At 48.1% G+C, this 16076-nt stretch overlaps 1 protein-coding gene across 2 annotated transcripts; it reads right to left on the minus strand.

Moving 5' to 3' along the window:
• ARF1 (ADP ribosylation factor 1) lies at positions 1-14773 on the minus strand. Of its 2 annotated transcripts, XM_036239707.1 has the most exons (5): positions 14645-14773; positions 2363-2547; positions 2170-2280; positions 1969-2093; positions 3-1839 (listed from the first exon to the last, which is right to left on the minus strand). In XM_036239707.1, the coding sequence occupies exons 2-5, from the start codon at positions 2508-2510 to the stop codon at positions 1678-1680; spliced, it is 546 nt and encodes a 181-aa protein (XP_036095600.1). In that variant the 5' UTR covers positions 2511-2547; positions 14645-14773; the 3' UTR covers positions 3-1677. The 2 variants fall into 2 exon arrangements, with proteins under 2 accessions (XP_036095601.1, XP_036095600.1); XM_036239708.1 differs by lacking the exon at positions 14645-14773 and having other exon boundaries at positions 1-1839; positions 2363-2545.
• Between the last annotated feature and the right edge of the window lie 1303 nt (positions 14774-16076).

The following is a 16076-nucleotide window of genomic DNA, read 5'->3' on the forward strand; positions in this document are numbered from 1 at the left end:
TTCTGTCCTCAGAGCCCTGCCCCTGTTTCTCAACCATTAGTGAAACTAGATAACAGGGCAGAGGAATGGCCAGAAGGGCTCCAGGTCAAAGGGACACCCCCAAAGCGCAGGTAGAGGGCCCACAGCATCCAAATGGGCACAGGTGTGCACCGTGGCAAAGGCTCCCAAAAAATATGAAACTAGACCAAGGGTTCACGTCCCTTTTTAGAGGTACCTCCACAGATGATCCCAGGCCCTGGCCTCTCATAGACACACCCCACATGAGGACCTCGTTGGTCCTCTCTTGGCTTGGCATCACTGAGAATGGACCAAGGCTGGGGAATGCCAACGGGGAGAGACCAATGAGGAAGTCCCCCAGGGGTGCTGGCACATACCCACACCTACCGAGGGGTAGGGGGGGAGGATGCACATGGTCTGGGGTGGGTCAGGGGTTGGCCATATTCCCTAAGCCATCCCTGCCAATGTCACAGGAGGCAGCCTTGGTCAACGGTACCCAAGCACTGGAAAGCCATGAAACAGTTGAGATTTTATTCTAACAGCTATAATTACAGTGCTTGTTTGTTGAAACTGAAAACAAGTATACAAAACAGTTGATTACTAATTGTGTATTGAAAGCAATAAGAGGCTCCACGACACCAGATAAACCAGTTCTGAGGTTTTCCCCAAGATAAATTTTAACAGCTCCAGCTTCTTCAGTGTTTATCAAAATACAAAAGAAAAAAGTAGAGGTTGTTGTTTTCCATGTCAAATCTGACCCTTGCAGGCTAAGGAAGTGAAAGCACATGTGGACGGGGGCTCTGAGGAGCTAGGCTCTAAGATGACTGGCCACCTGTCTGCATTTCTACTGGTGAAACCCAAACAACCTGGAGCAAGTGAGCATGCATGGGGACCATGGGGGGCTTCCATTCTGGCTAGAGTGGTCCCACCAAAGCACCTACGCTAACCCACACTGACCCAAGGGAAGGCTGGGGTCCCTCCAAGGGGTCTGTGAGTGGTGGCCACAGCCCCCAGCCCATCCCCTAGGCAGTGGTGTAAGCATGGGTACAGGCATAAACACTACGGGATGCGGATGACCCAGTGAGATAGAGCCAATCAGGGACCATATGTGACCATGCAGAATGTATTGTGGCTGGTTCTGCCCACTGCACACTCCAGACGAGAGAGAGAGACCACGGGTAGACTGGACTCAAGACATTTCTGCAGAACCTACACTAGGCACATTTCTCCCTTCTTTACGTTCAAGTGTCTTCTGACCTTGTATTTTAACTATTTTTAAAAAATGCACTGAGTTTGGGTTAGAAACCAACCACCAAAATGGATCTCAACGGAGATCTAAAGCCCAGAACAGGAGCGTTGAGCTGATCTCACAGCAACTCCTCGAGGCCCCAGGTGCCTAAAATCCCTTCTCAGTACTGAACAGTTGGTTGATTCTCTTTTTACAATAAAAAAAGCTGAGTAATATTGCATAGGAGTACCAGAAACTGCCTCATTGGAAACAAGAACTATTTACATTAAATAAAAACCTGGTTGCAGGCTGCATCTGCACATGTACAGCATGATGAAGCACACTGGGACCAACCATGGAGACAGCTTCTGGCACTCACACCACAGGGGCACATCTGCCACATGATAGGAAAGCAAGGGTGAAGGAGGGAGTGGGGGAGAGAGGAGTGCGGCTCACTTCTGGTTCCGGAGCTGATTGGACAGCCAGTCCAGTCCCTCATAGAGCCCGTCCCCACTGGTGGCACAGGTAGCCTGAATGTACCAGTTCCTGTGGCGCAGAGAATGCAGGCCCAGCTTGTCTGTGATCTCGGCGGCGTTCATGGCATTGGGGAGGTCCTGGTGGGAAGGACAGAGTGGCATGGCAGCCATGGGTCATCAGGAAGACTGGGACCCCTTCCCACCTGACCTGTAATCCCTTCAGACCCTCATCCCCTTGGGGTGGCTCAGTCACACACAAATGCATACCTGCTTGTTTGCGAACACAAGCAGGACAGCATCTCTGAGCTCGTCCTCCGCCAGCATCCGCATGAGCTCCTCTCGGGCCTCATTCACACGCTCTCGGTCATTGCTGTCAACCACAAAGATGAGACCTGCCAAGGAGCAGGCATCAGTGAAGGCACTGAGGACACCCAACCTCTCCCACAGGCCATGGACCCAGGCCCTCACCTTGTGTGTTCTGGAAGTAGTGGCGCCACAGAGGCCGGATCTTGTCCTGGCCGCCCACATCCCACACGGTGAAGCTGATGTTCTTATACTCCACAGTCTCCACATTGAAACCTGCAGGAGCATGGCCCAGTGTGAGCCAAACCCCCAGCTGCCCCAGCCACCTCCCCCAGCCCCCAGGGCCTGACCTCCTCACCTATGGTGGGGATGGTAGTCACGATCTCGCCCAGCTTCAGTTTGTACAGGATGGTGGTCTTCCCCGCAGCATCCAGGCCCACCATGAGAATGCGCATTTCTTTTTTGCCAAAAAGGCCCTTGAAGAGGTTCGCAAAGATATTCCCCATGCTGTAGACTGGAGGGAGAGACACTGGCCAGAAAAACCTGCAGAGACAAGGGGTCCCAGGGTCTCTTTCTGTGCTACCCAGGGTTAGCAGCTCAGAGACAACCTATCCTCCCCGCTATGGACAAACAGGACAGGGGCTTTAGCTCACAGGACAGGAGCTAAAGAAATTCCAGTTCCCAAGCTACAGAAAGACTCCTGCCTGCGGGAATTTCAATTCCCCCCTCCCAATCACCCTTAGAAGGGCGAGTCTGGGAATCTTAGGAACAGGGATGACCTGTACCAACTCAACATCCATGACTTTCAAAGGAGTTCTAGATCCTCCTCTTCAGTATAATACAGAACTTTTCAAGAAGGCCAGAAACAAATGAACCAAGGCCCCACAGTGTTTCTCAATCGCCCCACCAAGCCCCAGTGAAACATGGCCCACACTTAGGATAATGAATGCTTGGGTAGCAAGCCCCCTCCCCAGGAACAAATCGGAAGCCAACAATTCCCAACATGCTGAGAGCTCAACACTCAACCCTCAGGTGGGACATGGGGACCAACAACACCTGGGCACTGAGTCCAAAGCACAGCAAGGGCCTGGCTCACATGGTGTAGGCAAAACGCTCATGTGAAAACATTCGTGCCATGTCCTGGTCACACCCACCCTAAGCTCCCCTCAAGAAGAGCAAAATCACTGGGACATCATCCAGTCAACTACTTCCCAAGGTCAGAGAGCAGGCAGGAAGAATCAGGAGGCCATAGGAAGCCACGGGCCAGGAAAAATGGGCTCTCAGTCCCAGATGGCCCCCAGGGCACTGGAGCTGCCCAGGCCTGGCCTCTCCATGCTGTCCCCTCCCTCAACTTTTATTCCAAACAAGGAAAATTGGTCACTTTCTCAAATGCTGACTGATGCACCTGCCCCCAGAAGTAACCAACAGCTCCCAGTCTTTGGACTTTGAACAAACACTGCTGAGGCCAGAGGCCAGTGAAGGACATCATATGGACCTAGCACAGGCATGCCCCACTGCACCTCACTTGGAGGGCGTGTCCAGACCACACCACCCTATGTCATCTGTGATGACAGGCTCAGGTAGTCACCGGGTCTCTCTATTCTAAGCTCTCTCCATCTGAGCACTGAGTGACAATATGCACATCCAGTTCCTTATGAAACATCCACCCTCAGAGGTTTCAGCTCTTGACATTTCCTGGCAAACTACTGCCACGACGACAGTCAAATGGTGTTTTTCATCATTCCTTCCAGCTGTTAGCATTCTGCTGTAAGAAACTACCTTTCTTTCTCCAGGTATCGACATGAATGTGAACTCCCACATTCCCATTTCACTCAGTGGGTCAGAACCAGCTGCCCTATAGTGAATGTGATACTCTGATAGTCCCAGATATGCCCAGTAGAGCCCCTTCTAAACTACCTTCAGTGCACTTTTGACACCTTTTTCATTCTTTTTGGTTTTGAACAATATTACCTATTGTAATAATTTAAATTTAAAAATATCTTTACTGTAGCATTTCCTTTTCTGCAACGAGAAAATTTTCCTTAATACAGAGGGAGAAAAATTATGAAGCACAAAAACTAAACATACAATTGACCCATTTCACTCCTGCAATCACTATCAATAAACAAAGTGATGCCTAACCCATAAGGACAAAGAGAAAAGGAGGGAGACATATTCTGGGAGCTAACACAGTATGGGTGGGGTCTGACTGCATGCTTATCCCTGTCTTCAGCCCTGCAGGAAAGCAAAGGGACCTTCTTGGAACAAGGGGTTAAAGGTTATCTGCACCCTCCCCAACCCCTACTAGGGCAGAGGGAACATCTCCAGGTAAATCCCCCATGCCTGGGTGTGACCTCTGCATGCATAGTCCCTACTCTCTCCCTCCTTGGCCTGTGCCTGTGAACCCTGATTACCAGCCCCACCCCATTTGGTGGGTCCTGGCCCACCCCATTTGGTTTTGAAACAGATCCAAGTTATGGAGTCTCGTAGGGGGAATAAGTCACACTTGGTGGCAGAACCAGGATGTGGATGAGTACCAAGTCTCAAAATTTAAGATACTATGATACACAGCATTTGGTCTCTCCCCACTACAAGCATCTGTACCTGCCCTGTCTCCTCAGCACCATTTACTGCTTTGTCAGAGGTCCAGACCTAACACAGTATCTGCCACAATAGAAAAGTTTAACATTGGCCTGGTCCAGGTTCCAACTTATGGGGATACCCAGCCCAGGTGCTATTTCACCTTACTCCACCAGAATCCTGCACACTCAAGTCAAAACCTGAAAAAGTTTTTTAGGTTCATTGTATTCGTGAGCAGAGAAGACACCGACTTTCTCAGAATCCCTCCTCCCCACCTGTGAGTCTGCAACTGATCAATCTAAAAGATGCAAGAATAACAAGGGTGTGTCTCTGAGAAGACACAACCGTTAGGGTAGCATGCTGGCATTAAAGCCAACAACAGAATTCAACTCCCACATGCAGAGATCTACAGGCCAACAATGGGGCCTCCCTGGAAAAAAACATCCATCCCACTCCAATAAATGACTACTTTAAATGCTGAAGAGAAACAAGTGTACCTGTGACCTCTACCTGTGCCCTCTGCATCTCCACCAAGCCTCAGTGGTAACAGGAGAAGCAGGGATGGCCCTCGTTTGCAATCAGAGTTCTGCAACTTGTCTCTGCAGAAGGAAAGTCTGTCAGGTTTTCTGAAACCGTTAGAGCTGATTTATGTCACAGAATCTCTGTAACAGTGTACACCTAGACGACGTGAATGGTTGGGATAACTAGAAAGAAGACACCACCAATGTAGAACGTAGCTTCAGAATCAAGTGTGTGACCCAGGGAGGCAGAAAGTTAGGACTGAACTCCATCCTGTGCTGTGGATGCGATGGGCTGTACTGGTCTCTGCAAATGGGGGTTCAGATGGATGAATCCCCTAGTCAAATGAAAAGCTGGGTAACAGAGCTTTTTTTCCTTTTTTTAAAGTGAAGTTTAGCCCAGCCAGTGTGGTTCAGTGGATTGAGCTTCATCCCATGGACTGAAAGGCCCTGGTTCAATTCCCAGTCAGGGCACATGCCCAGGTTGCAGGCTCAATCCCCGGTTGGGGGCATGCAGGAGGCAGCCAATCGATGTTTCTCTCTCTCTCTCTCAAATATCAATAAAAACATATTTTTTTAAAAAGTCAAGTTTATTGAGGCATAAATTACATACAGTAAAATGTACAGCTCAGTAGTTCATGTTTTAGTATCTGAGGAACATTAACAAAGTGAAGATTTCCCTGAGGAACTCATATATGCACACTACAAAACATTTTAAGTTTCGTGAAGGAGCAACTGCCTCTGGAAGTCACTTATGTACTTGGATCATTCATTATTCAAAAGCCCAATTCATCCGTGACACACAGAGTTCAAATTTAAAAGTGGTTCCTCTGTGTTCACAGGCTGCAAACTGCTTTTTGTATGTAAACTTGGGACTCCAGTACACCAGCGAAATAAAGCCTCAAGCCATTATATCTGCCTGTCAGCCCAACATTCAATTTCTGTAGCTGTTTTTCTGCAATTTAGTATCCTACATTTTGTCACCATTTATAGAAATTAGTGTTAAGAGGAAACCTGAATTGTGCCAATACTAGTGACAAGAAGGTATACCTCACAGGCCTAATACAACTATGACAAAGATATGCATCAACAGGCTCAGAACATTCAGCCTGAGATATTCAATGGATCTAAGTTGACAGAACTTTCTTATCTTCCCCTTCAGATATAATTGATATATACACTGTATTTGTTCCAGGTGTAAATCATGATTTGGTATGTGCATATATTGCAAAATGATCACCACAAAAAGTCTAGTTAACATTTACTACTTGATATAGTTTAAAAATTTTTTTCTTGTGGTGGTCTATTCTTTGACCTACTTTCAAATATATATTATTAACTACAGTCACAACCCTGTACATTACTTATGTTATGACTAAAAGTGTGTACCTTTTGACACCTCCCTCCCCATCTCCCCAACCCTGAACTTTCAATAAACAAAAGAACATGTAACAATATTTTAGAACTGTATCATTCTGGTCTGCATGTAAAGGTGCGTTTCAATGAGACAGTGTTGTTTTTCAGAATAAAACTTTCAGGATGTTTTGCAGGAACCAATCAGGCACAAGGGTTAGCCTCTATGCAAGCTTCCACTCCCCCACCCAAAGAAGGCTACACTGGAGGGTTGGTTTCTAAATAACACATCCTTTTCACAGCATCTTCCACAACTGAAGGAGGAGCAACCAGTGAAATTCAATTTAGATCACTCTTTGCCAGCTTAAGATTCAAGGTGAAATCTTTAAAATGACAGCTAGAAATCAGTTTCATTCATGTATGTGACTCTTGTTCTACACTACAGTAACATGTACTGAACACCCAAGAGCCACTGTCACTGTTTAACTGAACAGGCACCTAGCAACCACAGGCACATATAGGAACTTAACGGCAATTAATCCTACCTACAAAAGCCAAAGCCATTAGCCTGACCGGTGTGGGTCAGTGGACTGCGCATCATCCCATGGACTGAGAGGTTCCAGATTCAATTCCCATTCAAGCAAGGCACATGCCCCAGCTGTGGGATCCATCCCCAGTAGGGGGCGTGCAGGAGGCAGCCGACTGATGTTTCTCTCTCTCTAAAAAAAATCAATGAAAACATATATAATAAAATAAAATGAAACATGTTAACTCTATTTTAAAAAAAAAAGCCAAAGCATTTAATTGACAAACGTATTTATGTTTTGTAGTTCCCCTTTATTCATAATCTTAAAGTTGTACTTATTATTTAATATAACTGTACTCAAAGCAATTTACCAAACATACTTAATGTCCTGAAATCTACAGATGGGGACAAATAACTAGATGGGCTAGCCCAAATGAAACAAAATCCACGTGGGACACTGAACCCAAATGTCACAGGGCCTCCACTGGAGTGAAACCAGGATGGAAGAGATCCACAGCTGAGAACAGCTCTCACAGCTCTGTGCACGTGTCCTTGTGGCAGACACCTGCTTCTCTGTATTTCCTCTCTCTGATTTGTGCCTGGGCAGGAGGTCTTCCAGAATAACCCTATATTCCTGGTCACCGTGCAGCCATGCAGGCCAGTCTGAGTATGCTAGCCTGTGGAATGAAGCAGTTTCCAGGTCTTAAAGGCCAGGTGGTGGGCACATGGTCTGTTGAGAAGCCACCAGCACCCTAGCCCTTAATGAGCACTTCCACTCTGGCAGTAAGGGCACAAATACACTTTACTAATTTTGTAGGTTATTAGTTAGTGGTCCTTTGGAAGTGAATTAGAATTCTATCAATCCAATATAGTGGGAGCCAGAGGACCAGCAGTTTGGGATCAGTTTGAAGTGCCTCAGCAAGTTGCTTGGGCATGTTCTGACCCCCGCTGCAGTCCCAGTACCCTCGCCACACCCGTTTCTCCATGTTGTGCCCACCAAGCCCTTTGCTCAACCTCTTAAGCCAAGCTCAGAAGCCACAATATTCCACAGGAAGGTCCTTTCCTCTCTGTTCTTCTCAGTGACCCTTGACACACCGCAAAGCTAACAGTCACTATATTCACAAAAGGAAAAGCTATGCAAAGGCACAGAGGCCAACAATTCTCAGTGAATCCAACTGACGTGGAGAACAAGAGTGCAGCAACGACAGTGTCTGTACCTCCTCCCTAACCTTATGATAAACTAGTTCTTAGAGGCTTCTGGATCAAGCAACATCAAAAACTCCCTGTCAGTGACACTGGGGCCCTCTCAATACATGCAGCTAGAAGCTTCAGCCCCAGACATGTACACACCCATGCCTGACAGAGAAGAAGGTATGTACATCACACAGTCCTGGGTTTCAGTTCTTGTAATGAGAACATGGAAAAAGAAAACAATTCAGGATTCTGATTTCTCCTGTGAAGTAAATCATATTCCTTTGTTTCTGTCACTCCACCCCTTGAATCATGTGGTCACTGCAAAAGTGTGGAAGCCTTGCAATCTCTATTCTGGTGCCTTCTCAAAGAGGCCGCCCAGGACTACCATGAGGACACAGGTCCTCTACCAGCACTAGGGTGGAACTCTGAGACCCCTTCTCCATACCCTTGAAGAAAAAGGGAACTGCAACCAGGAACCCTCAGTCAGAGCCCTTCCATGCCTCAGAATGGCAGGCAGTCCCTGAGGCTTTCTTGGCACAGGGACTTTGGCAAGGGGTTAAGCCAATCTCTAAAACTTGATCTTTGCATTCAGGGAACTTTCCTTTTGAAAACAGAATTTTAAAAATTGCAGCCCTACCTCTTTTTTCTGCAATACGAGATTCCAGGTGATACAGAAAAGTATAGCAGGGGATGGGAGCCTCTGTTGGATTCCCCACATTTAGATAAGCCCCCTGCCAGACTTGCCCCTCCTCCTGTGACCTTTGTCTTGGTTGCAGCCAATGCCAGCTCAGAGCATTCAGAGGTGCAGGGGTTCAGGATGCCCATTTCCTCATTCTCCAAGAAGCTGTTGTTGCCTGAGAGGCCACAGCAACCTCTCAACGGGCCTTTTCCAACATTTGGTCACACTTTAGATGGAAGCGCTGGTGTCAGGAAAATCTCATTCACACAAAAGGTGTACGTAATCTCATCACCATGTGTCTGTGCCCTGGTACAGCCTCTTCATCTCCCCTCTGGCATCTAAACAGCCTGTAGGTTCCACCCCACAAGGTGTTCTCAATGCCAGCGGGAGGGGTCTGTAGGGTAAGTCAGACAAATGGACCACCACACATTAATTCAGGGCCATTATATATGTCAAAATGGGCATTTCACAGCACCACCTCTACCATTCAGAAGGGAAACTAGCACACAAACAGACAACATAACCAATATCTACACTGACTATAAAACATGTATTACATTGTCCAACTGCAAAGAAACAAGGAAACAAAGGAGTGACTTAGAATAAAATATATGCTTCGATACTGGGCACAACCACACTGCCAGCTCAGGGAGGTTGTCAAAAAACCACCTCAGGAACCTGCCGCAATGCACACTGCCAGCAGCTCAGGCATTCGGGGACTATCGTGTCCATGAAGCAGAAAGAGTAAGAAACTCATGGTAAGTTCTGCAAAGAACAAAATACAGCCTCTGCCCCCCAATTTATGAGGTAGTTGTTTTCCTGAAAAACTCAGAACATCTATTAAAATGAGGCAAGAAAAAAAGTGTTGTCTCTGTACATAAAACAGAATTTAGGTTTAAAATATAAAGGTCACAGAGAATGCATGCTTGCCGCTCTCATAAATTCCCCAAACACCCTTTCTGTGGAGTTAGCCCCTCTAAGGCCCACTGTCACATACCAGCAGACTCTTCTGCTCCTCACCCATTCTGCTTCTGGCAGGTCTCCAAAATCAACCCAGGGCCTCTGCACTAACTGTTCCTCTGTCTAGGAAAAGGTTCCTCCTTCTCCCACAGACCCAGAAGACCCCTGCTTCCCTCATACTCCTTCTCATCCCAACCCTGCTTATTCCCTATCTTCCTGATAGGGCAAACTTGGCACCTGCCCCTTTCCTGTGTCCTGTTGGCCTGCCTTCCCTTTCTGCTCAGTGTCAGGACCCTGCATCTCCACCAGGTCCCACTCTACAATGGGGCCTCCTCTGTCCAGAACTCACCATCTTCCCTCCACTGGGTACCTTCCTGGGTACCCAATGGATTCACCATCAAGGAGAGGAGGAAAAAAACTGTAAAAGAGCACTTACCTGGGTCCTTGGGGATTAAAAAGCAAAAATATTAATAATACATGCCTACAAATACACTTTTCCTAAAAATTAGTTTGTCAGGAAAAACCGATCAAGTCAACAATGAATTTCATGCTGGTTTAAAATTATACATGAGTGGTGCAGCCTGAACATTCCTTTGATGTTCCAGTGAGGAGACCAGCGCTGTGAGGACACTGTCACTACTCAGGGCAAAGATGAGCATCTCACCAATGTCCAGTACACAGAACGGGTGTGTACATGCCTGCTTCCTACACCTGCCCTTAGGTGCCTGCAACTGGGGACTCAATACATTTTCATTGATCTCTTCAAGAATTAGCAAGATCCTGCTATCACTTTGACAGAAGAGAAATGCTAGAAGCTACAATAATTTTAAGCAAAGTTTCACCACCAAAATTGACAAAAGACGTAGTGTTTTAACTATAAATTAATGGATGTGATCAGTTAATCAGGAACTGCATGCTCATCTACAGAGAGAAAATTTCACAGAAAAATACCCTGTTAACAACAATTTTTTAAGAGATATCTTTTGTTCTGAATCCTGTTATCAAATCAACGGCACATGTAATTTTGCCTTCATTCTATCTACTCTTAGTGAATGGTCTAGACAGAATCTTAAAATTGCTTTCTTGGCCATTTGTACCTAAGTGAAACTGATAGGGTACTGCAAAAACAATCTGATACATAATACAAACTGCAAGGTGCTATTTTATACATTATGACTTGCTAGCATCCCTTTTAGGAGCATTACTTACTAAACTCCAATTAAAAACTAATGTTTCGCCCTGGCCAGTTTGGTTCAGTGGTTAGAGCGTCGGCCTGCAGTCTGGTGAGACCTGGGTGTCGTTCCCACTAAGGGCACATACCTCGGTTGCAGTTTGTCTCCGGCCCTGGTTGGGTCGTGTGGGTGGCAACCACTCGATGTGTCCCTTTCACATCGATGTTTCTCTCTCTCTCCCCCCCTCCCACTCTATCTAAACAAAATATCGAAAAATGTCCTCGGGCGAAGATAAAAAAAAAAAAACCTGTTTCCAAGATGCAATGCATGCTTGAACTTCTGAAAATGTGCATGTATCATACCTGGGCCTCCTATTAATTAATGTCTTATACTAACAGTCACCCCTGTGGCCTCAAAGGTGTATAAGAACATTTGAGTCCTAAAAAGAGTCACTCCCAAATGCTATGTGTGTAAAATCTGTTTTCCCTGTCTCTTCCCTGTTTGCTGATAACAGGTTGCCAAGCTCTTATTACCACTGTGTGCAAAAAAAACAAAAAACAAAAAACAAAAAAAAAAAACAGGAAACAAGGGTCTGTTAGAGACAAGGAGGTAGGTTCCTTCATCAGACAGACTCACTATTTCTTTCAACTCACATAAGCAAGATGGGGTAATAGTACTCTAGGTGAGCATCTAAGAGACTTTACTAGGAATAAGAAACTTTGATTTTTTTGTGTGTTAAATATTTTTCCCAGCTAATCAGGTCATCTGTTCTATCTGAGAATTCGGAACATCTTCTAGAATAGTGACACAGCTGTAGTCATAACAGGTGCAGTGCAACTATATTTTAAAGGGTTTCTAACACAAGAAGATAGAACCTAAAAATGAAGGAAATGAGCTGAAACGTTATATGTGTGACCTGAAATTAACACCCCCACCCCACCCCCACCCCCACATCCCCAAGGCTTCTTTACTTGCCAGGAGGAAGGGTTACACCCAACCCTACTAGTTAAGTCAAAATTGTTTCCGAAAGACCACTTCAGATGCTGTAAGAATATCTCCAACACTATCCACCCCAGTGACATGTAAACAGGGCACAAGAGAGTTCTTATCTAATTTTAAGACCTGAAATAAAATTTTTCCTTCATGTTTCTCTCCCATCCACATCTGACAGAAGCACATTTTATTTCATTCTCCTAATTCCACAAAGGTTGGAAGTGAATGTGAAGAATTTGGATAGGACACTGCACAGAGACTGTCATGAATTGGTATGGCAAGCCCAGGCTAGCTGGGGTCTGGATACTTGCTCAGTTGACGATCATAACCCTTAGGAAGACTGACCTTATGTGATCAAGAGTACACTTAAATGCATATGTCCAAGCAACATTTAATTTGGAAAATCTAAAGAAAAACGATTCAGTTCTCTCAAACCAAGTTAAAATACTACTGATGAACTTGCACAGGGTTTTCCCCTTGGTTAGGTTTATTCCTGTGCCCATCTGACTCTGTATTATCACCCCTGTGGTCAATGGTTCACATCAAATTCAACTGAAATCTACAGAGAAGTCAAAATGCATCTTCCTATAGTTTCAAGCCCGTCTCGTCTTGGTAGAAGAAGCTTTGCAGGTTTGCGTTCTTTTCAAATTCTGTAGACCACACAATTTAAAAATCAGAACTGTGCCCAGCTGATGTGGCTCAGTGGACTGAGCATCATCCCATGGAATGAGAGGTCCCGGTTAGATTCCAGGTCAGGGCACATGCCCCGGTTGCAGGCTCAATCCCCAGTGGGGGGCATGCTAGAGGCAGCCAATAGATGTATCTGTCCCATCAATTTTTATATCTCTCTTTCTCCCTTCCTCTCTCTCAAAAAAAAAAAAAAAAAAAATCAATAAAAACATCTTAAAAAATAAAAAACAGAACTGTGAGAAGTACATAACCAGTTTTTGCTTTCTACTAACTTTCTCTTAGTGGTGAACAAACAGCATGTAAGTCATCTGTTATCCAAGCCAACTATTTTAAGTCTTTTTTGAAGTAGCAATTCTGAATACCTGTATCTGAAGATAGCCCTCATAAGAAATAGCATGCTACTAATACACAAATAATACAGATTTACTTTAGAGAGGACATTCCCGGAGACAGTGACACCTGTGAGGAGGCACAACTACGTTCTGCCCATTAGAGAGAAAACTTTTATGTGAAGAAAATAGTACACTCTAACAAAGTGGCCAGATTTGTGGTTAACATACACACACTCAATTACTCTTAACTTTGTACCCAGCTAGCTAGTAACACCATGCATTCAAGTTCTTACAGTTTTGGCTACTCATGTAAGTTGCTCAAAACTCTGAGGACAACACACTTACAGCCCCATGTGTTAGATACCTGGAATTGCCCCAGCAGAGAGCCTCAATGTAATGTACCCCAGCACCTCACACTCCTTCAGACACACACAGCTAGAAATACAAGATCCATCATGCAAAACAGCAGGCAGAACAGTGTTGATAACTAGTTCTAAAACAAGAACTAGAGCTGACCACTGGAACACCAGCAGTGGCACCAACTACACAGCTCTCTACAGTGACTTTCCAAACCATTCCAAAGCGTTTGAACTCCCTCCTCTCCTGCCAATAATTTCTTGTGCAATTCCGCTCAATTTATTTAAAACCGCAAATTCGTGTTTTGAGGCAATGGGAGAGTGCAACCTAGCTCAGACCTCAGAGTGCCATCTGAGTTGACTAGCTAGTATTTTAAGTATTCCGTAATTAATTGGTAAACCTTATTAATAAAGCTACAATTTTACATGCCCTAACCACCTGGATTGTGCAACAAGAACGCGTTAGGGCGTTCTGCTAGGGAGGTAGGTTAAAGACTCACCAGCTTGGAAGCGTGTTCTCATTTCTGCCAACAGGGCCCAAGAAGCAAGCTCAGCGTTGCAGCAAGCTTTGATAAAAGGACCCTGCGCAGGCGTACCCACTCAGACCCTAGGATCTCGCCCCACAGCACAGCCCAGGAACCACCCCACCCCCGCCCCGCCCGTCCCATCCTCAAAGCAAACAGGAACTGGGCTCAAACCCTGGTCACCGCGTGACCTTGGCCGCGTCCCGGGACAAGGACCAGTTTCCTGGTCCTCTAAACTCGCAGAAGGGAGGCGGGGCAGGAAGCGGGGCTTCCTGGGGAGCCCAAGGCCCGGCCGGACTTCCGGGAGCCCGCCCTGGCGGCTCTGGAAGGCTGGGGGCCGTGGTGGGAGCTAAAGGGAGGCTGACCGCGAGCCCGACCAGATCTCGACCTCGACTTGACCCCCGGCGGGAGGCTGACCCTGGTCCAAACCCCCGCCGTGTCTCGACAAGACCTCCAGTCCAGTCCTACGCGCCCGCCTTACTGCGCCTCCGTCCCAAGTCTAGCCTCCACCCCGGCCCCAACCTGGCCTCGACTCTCACCGCCCCGGCTTCGCTTCGGTCCGCAGCACGGCCTCGCCTCGCTTAAAACTCGGCCCTCACCTTGGCCCCGGGCCCTGCCTCGCCTCGCTTCAGCCTCAGCCCCCACCACGGCTCCCGGACCGGCGTGGGCACTTCCAACCCCTCCAGCTGCGGTAGGCAGGGCCTCGCGCAGCCCAGGCCAGCTCCCGGCCCCAGTCCCCGCCGGTCCACGGCCTCCTCCTCACCCTCGGTGGCCGCGGTGCTGTTGCTGCTCCGAGCCAGGCGTTGGTTTCGCTCCCACAAGATGGCGGCTCTGACGGCGGCCACGTCAGTGCCTGCTGCCGCGGGGGACGCTGGGGAATGGGACAGGCCACTGGGGCCCCTCTCACGCCCCGCTGCGGCGCGCACGCGCAGAATCCGGGAACCGGAGTGCGGTGTGAGGGCAAGCCTCGCCCACCGCTGCGCGTGCGCGTTCCACCTCTGCTTGCGCACCCCCAGGGACGAAGTCCAGCGCCTGCGCCGCACATCTCCCGGGAAGGCGGCGTATGGATGGAACCTAAGACTTGTTTCGTGGTTACCAGACTGAGGTTGGAGCAGATCTTGGGATTCCGGAATGGCAGCGGCAGGGTGCCAGACCCCCTCCCCGGCCAGGGGTTCCCCGCGGACGGGCTGCGCCTCAGTATTGTGAAACCGTTGCCACTAGCAGGCGGCTGCCGCAGGAATGGAGTTTCCGGGACGTCCGCCTCCTGGAGACACACTGCGTCCCACTCTGCCCTGTGCGCGTCAGAGGAGCTGACCGCAGATCAAATAAAAAGTTGCCAATAATAGGGGCAGCGCTGCCCCATGGAAGGCCGCTGAGCTATGGTCTGGTGACTAGAAGAGGAAGCCCCCTCGGGGAAGCCTTCCTGAGCTGATAAGAAGGGAGGCGAGGAGCATCACGGCCCTCCCGGTGTTCTCCAGGCTTGAGGCCTGGCTGTGGCCCCAACTTGGCACCTTACTCTGGCATCCCACCCACCTTAGTTCTCTTCTCCTTCTGTTACCTGGGCTTCTCCCTCCCCTCCACCCTCGTGCTGCTCTTAGGGATTCCCTAATCAAGAGGCGTTGGGAAAGTTGCTGGGGGTCTCACCACCTTCATGCCCTGTATGTTGTGGAGGGTGGCAGAACAAAGCCATTACCTGGGCCTTGGCCCAATGGCCTGCCTGACTGGAAGGCCTGTGTTACTGGCCTGGGGAGGAGGTGTGTGTGTGTCTCCTGTCCTCTTTCTGCCCACCTTGCTCATCTGCTGCCCTTGGGCAGGGACCCCGCACTGGGCTTGGGCCGGTGAGGTGGCTGGGACCTCACCAGCCTCTAGGCTAGGGGCTGCTGCCTATCCTCCCAGGCAGCCCTCCTGCCACAAACACTGATGACCTCCTCTCCTTAGAGTCTGAGGGCTGTTGGCCCTATGAGCCAGACCCTCTGGACCCCCTCACGAGCCCCAGTCTTCCCCAGACCTCACCACCTATGTGTTTTGGACCTCGGTCCTGACTCCCAGCATCATAAACACTGCTAGGTTGCTCATGCAGAGTGTCTCAGGGGTCTGTACCTCCAGGGAGGGGCACAGAACCTTCAGATGGTGCTGGCTCCTAGCCTTGGAGAGCTGACCCATGGCCAGTCATCTGCAAGTGCTCATGTATTCTT

This window comes from Molossus molossus, unplaced genomic scaffold, assembly GCF_014108415.1.
Source record: "Molossus molossus isolate mMolMol1 unplaced genomic scaffold, mMolMol1.p scaffold_m16_p_4, whole genome shotgun sequence".
Taxonomy (NCBI): domain Eukaryota; kingdom Metazoa; phylum Chordata; class Mammalia; order Chiroptera; family Molossidae; genus Molossus; species Molossus molossus.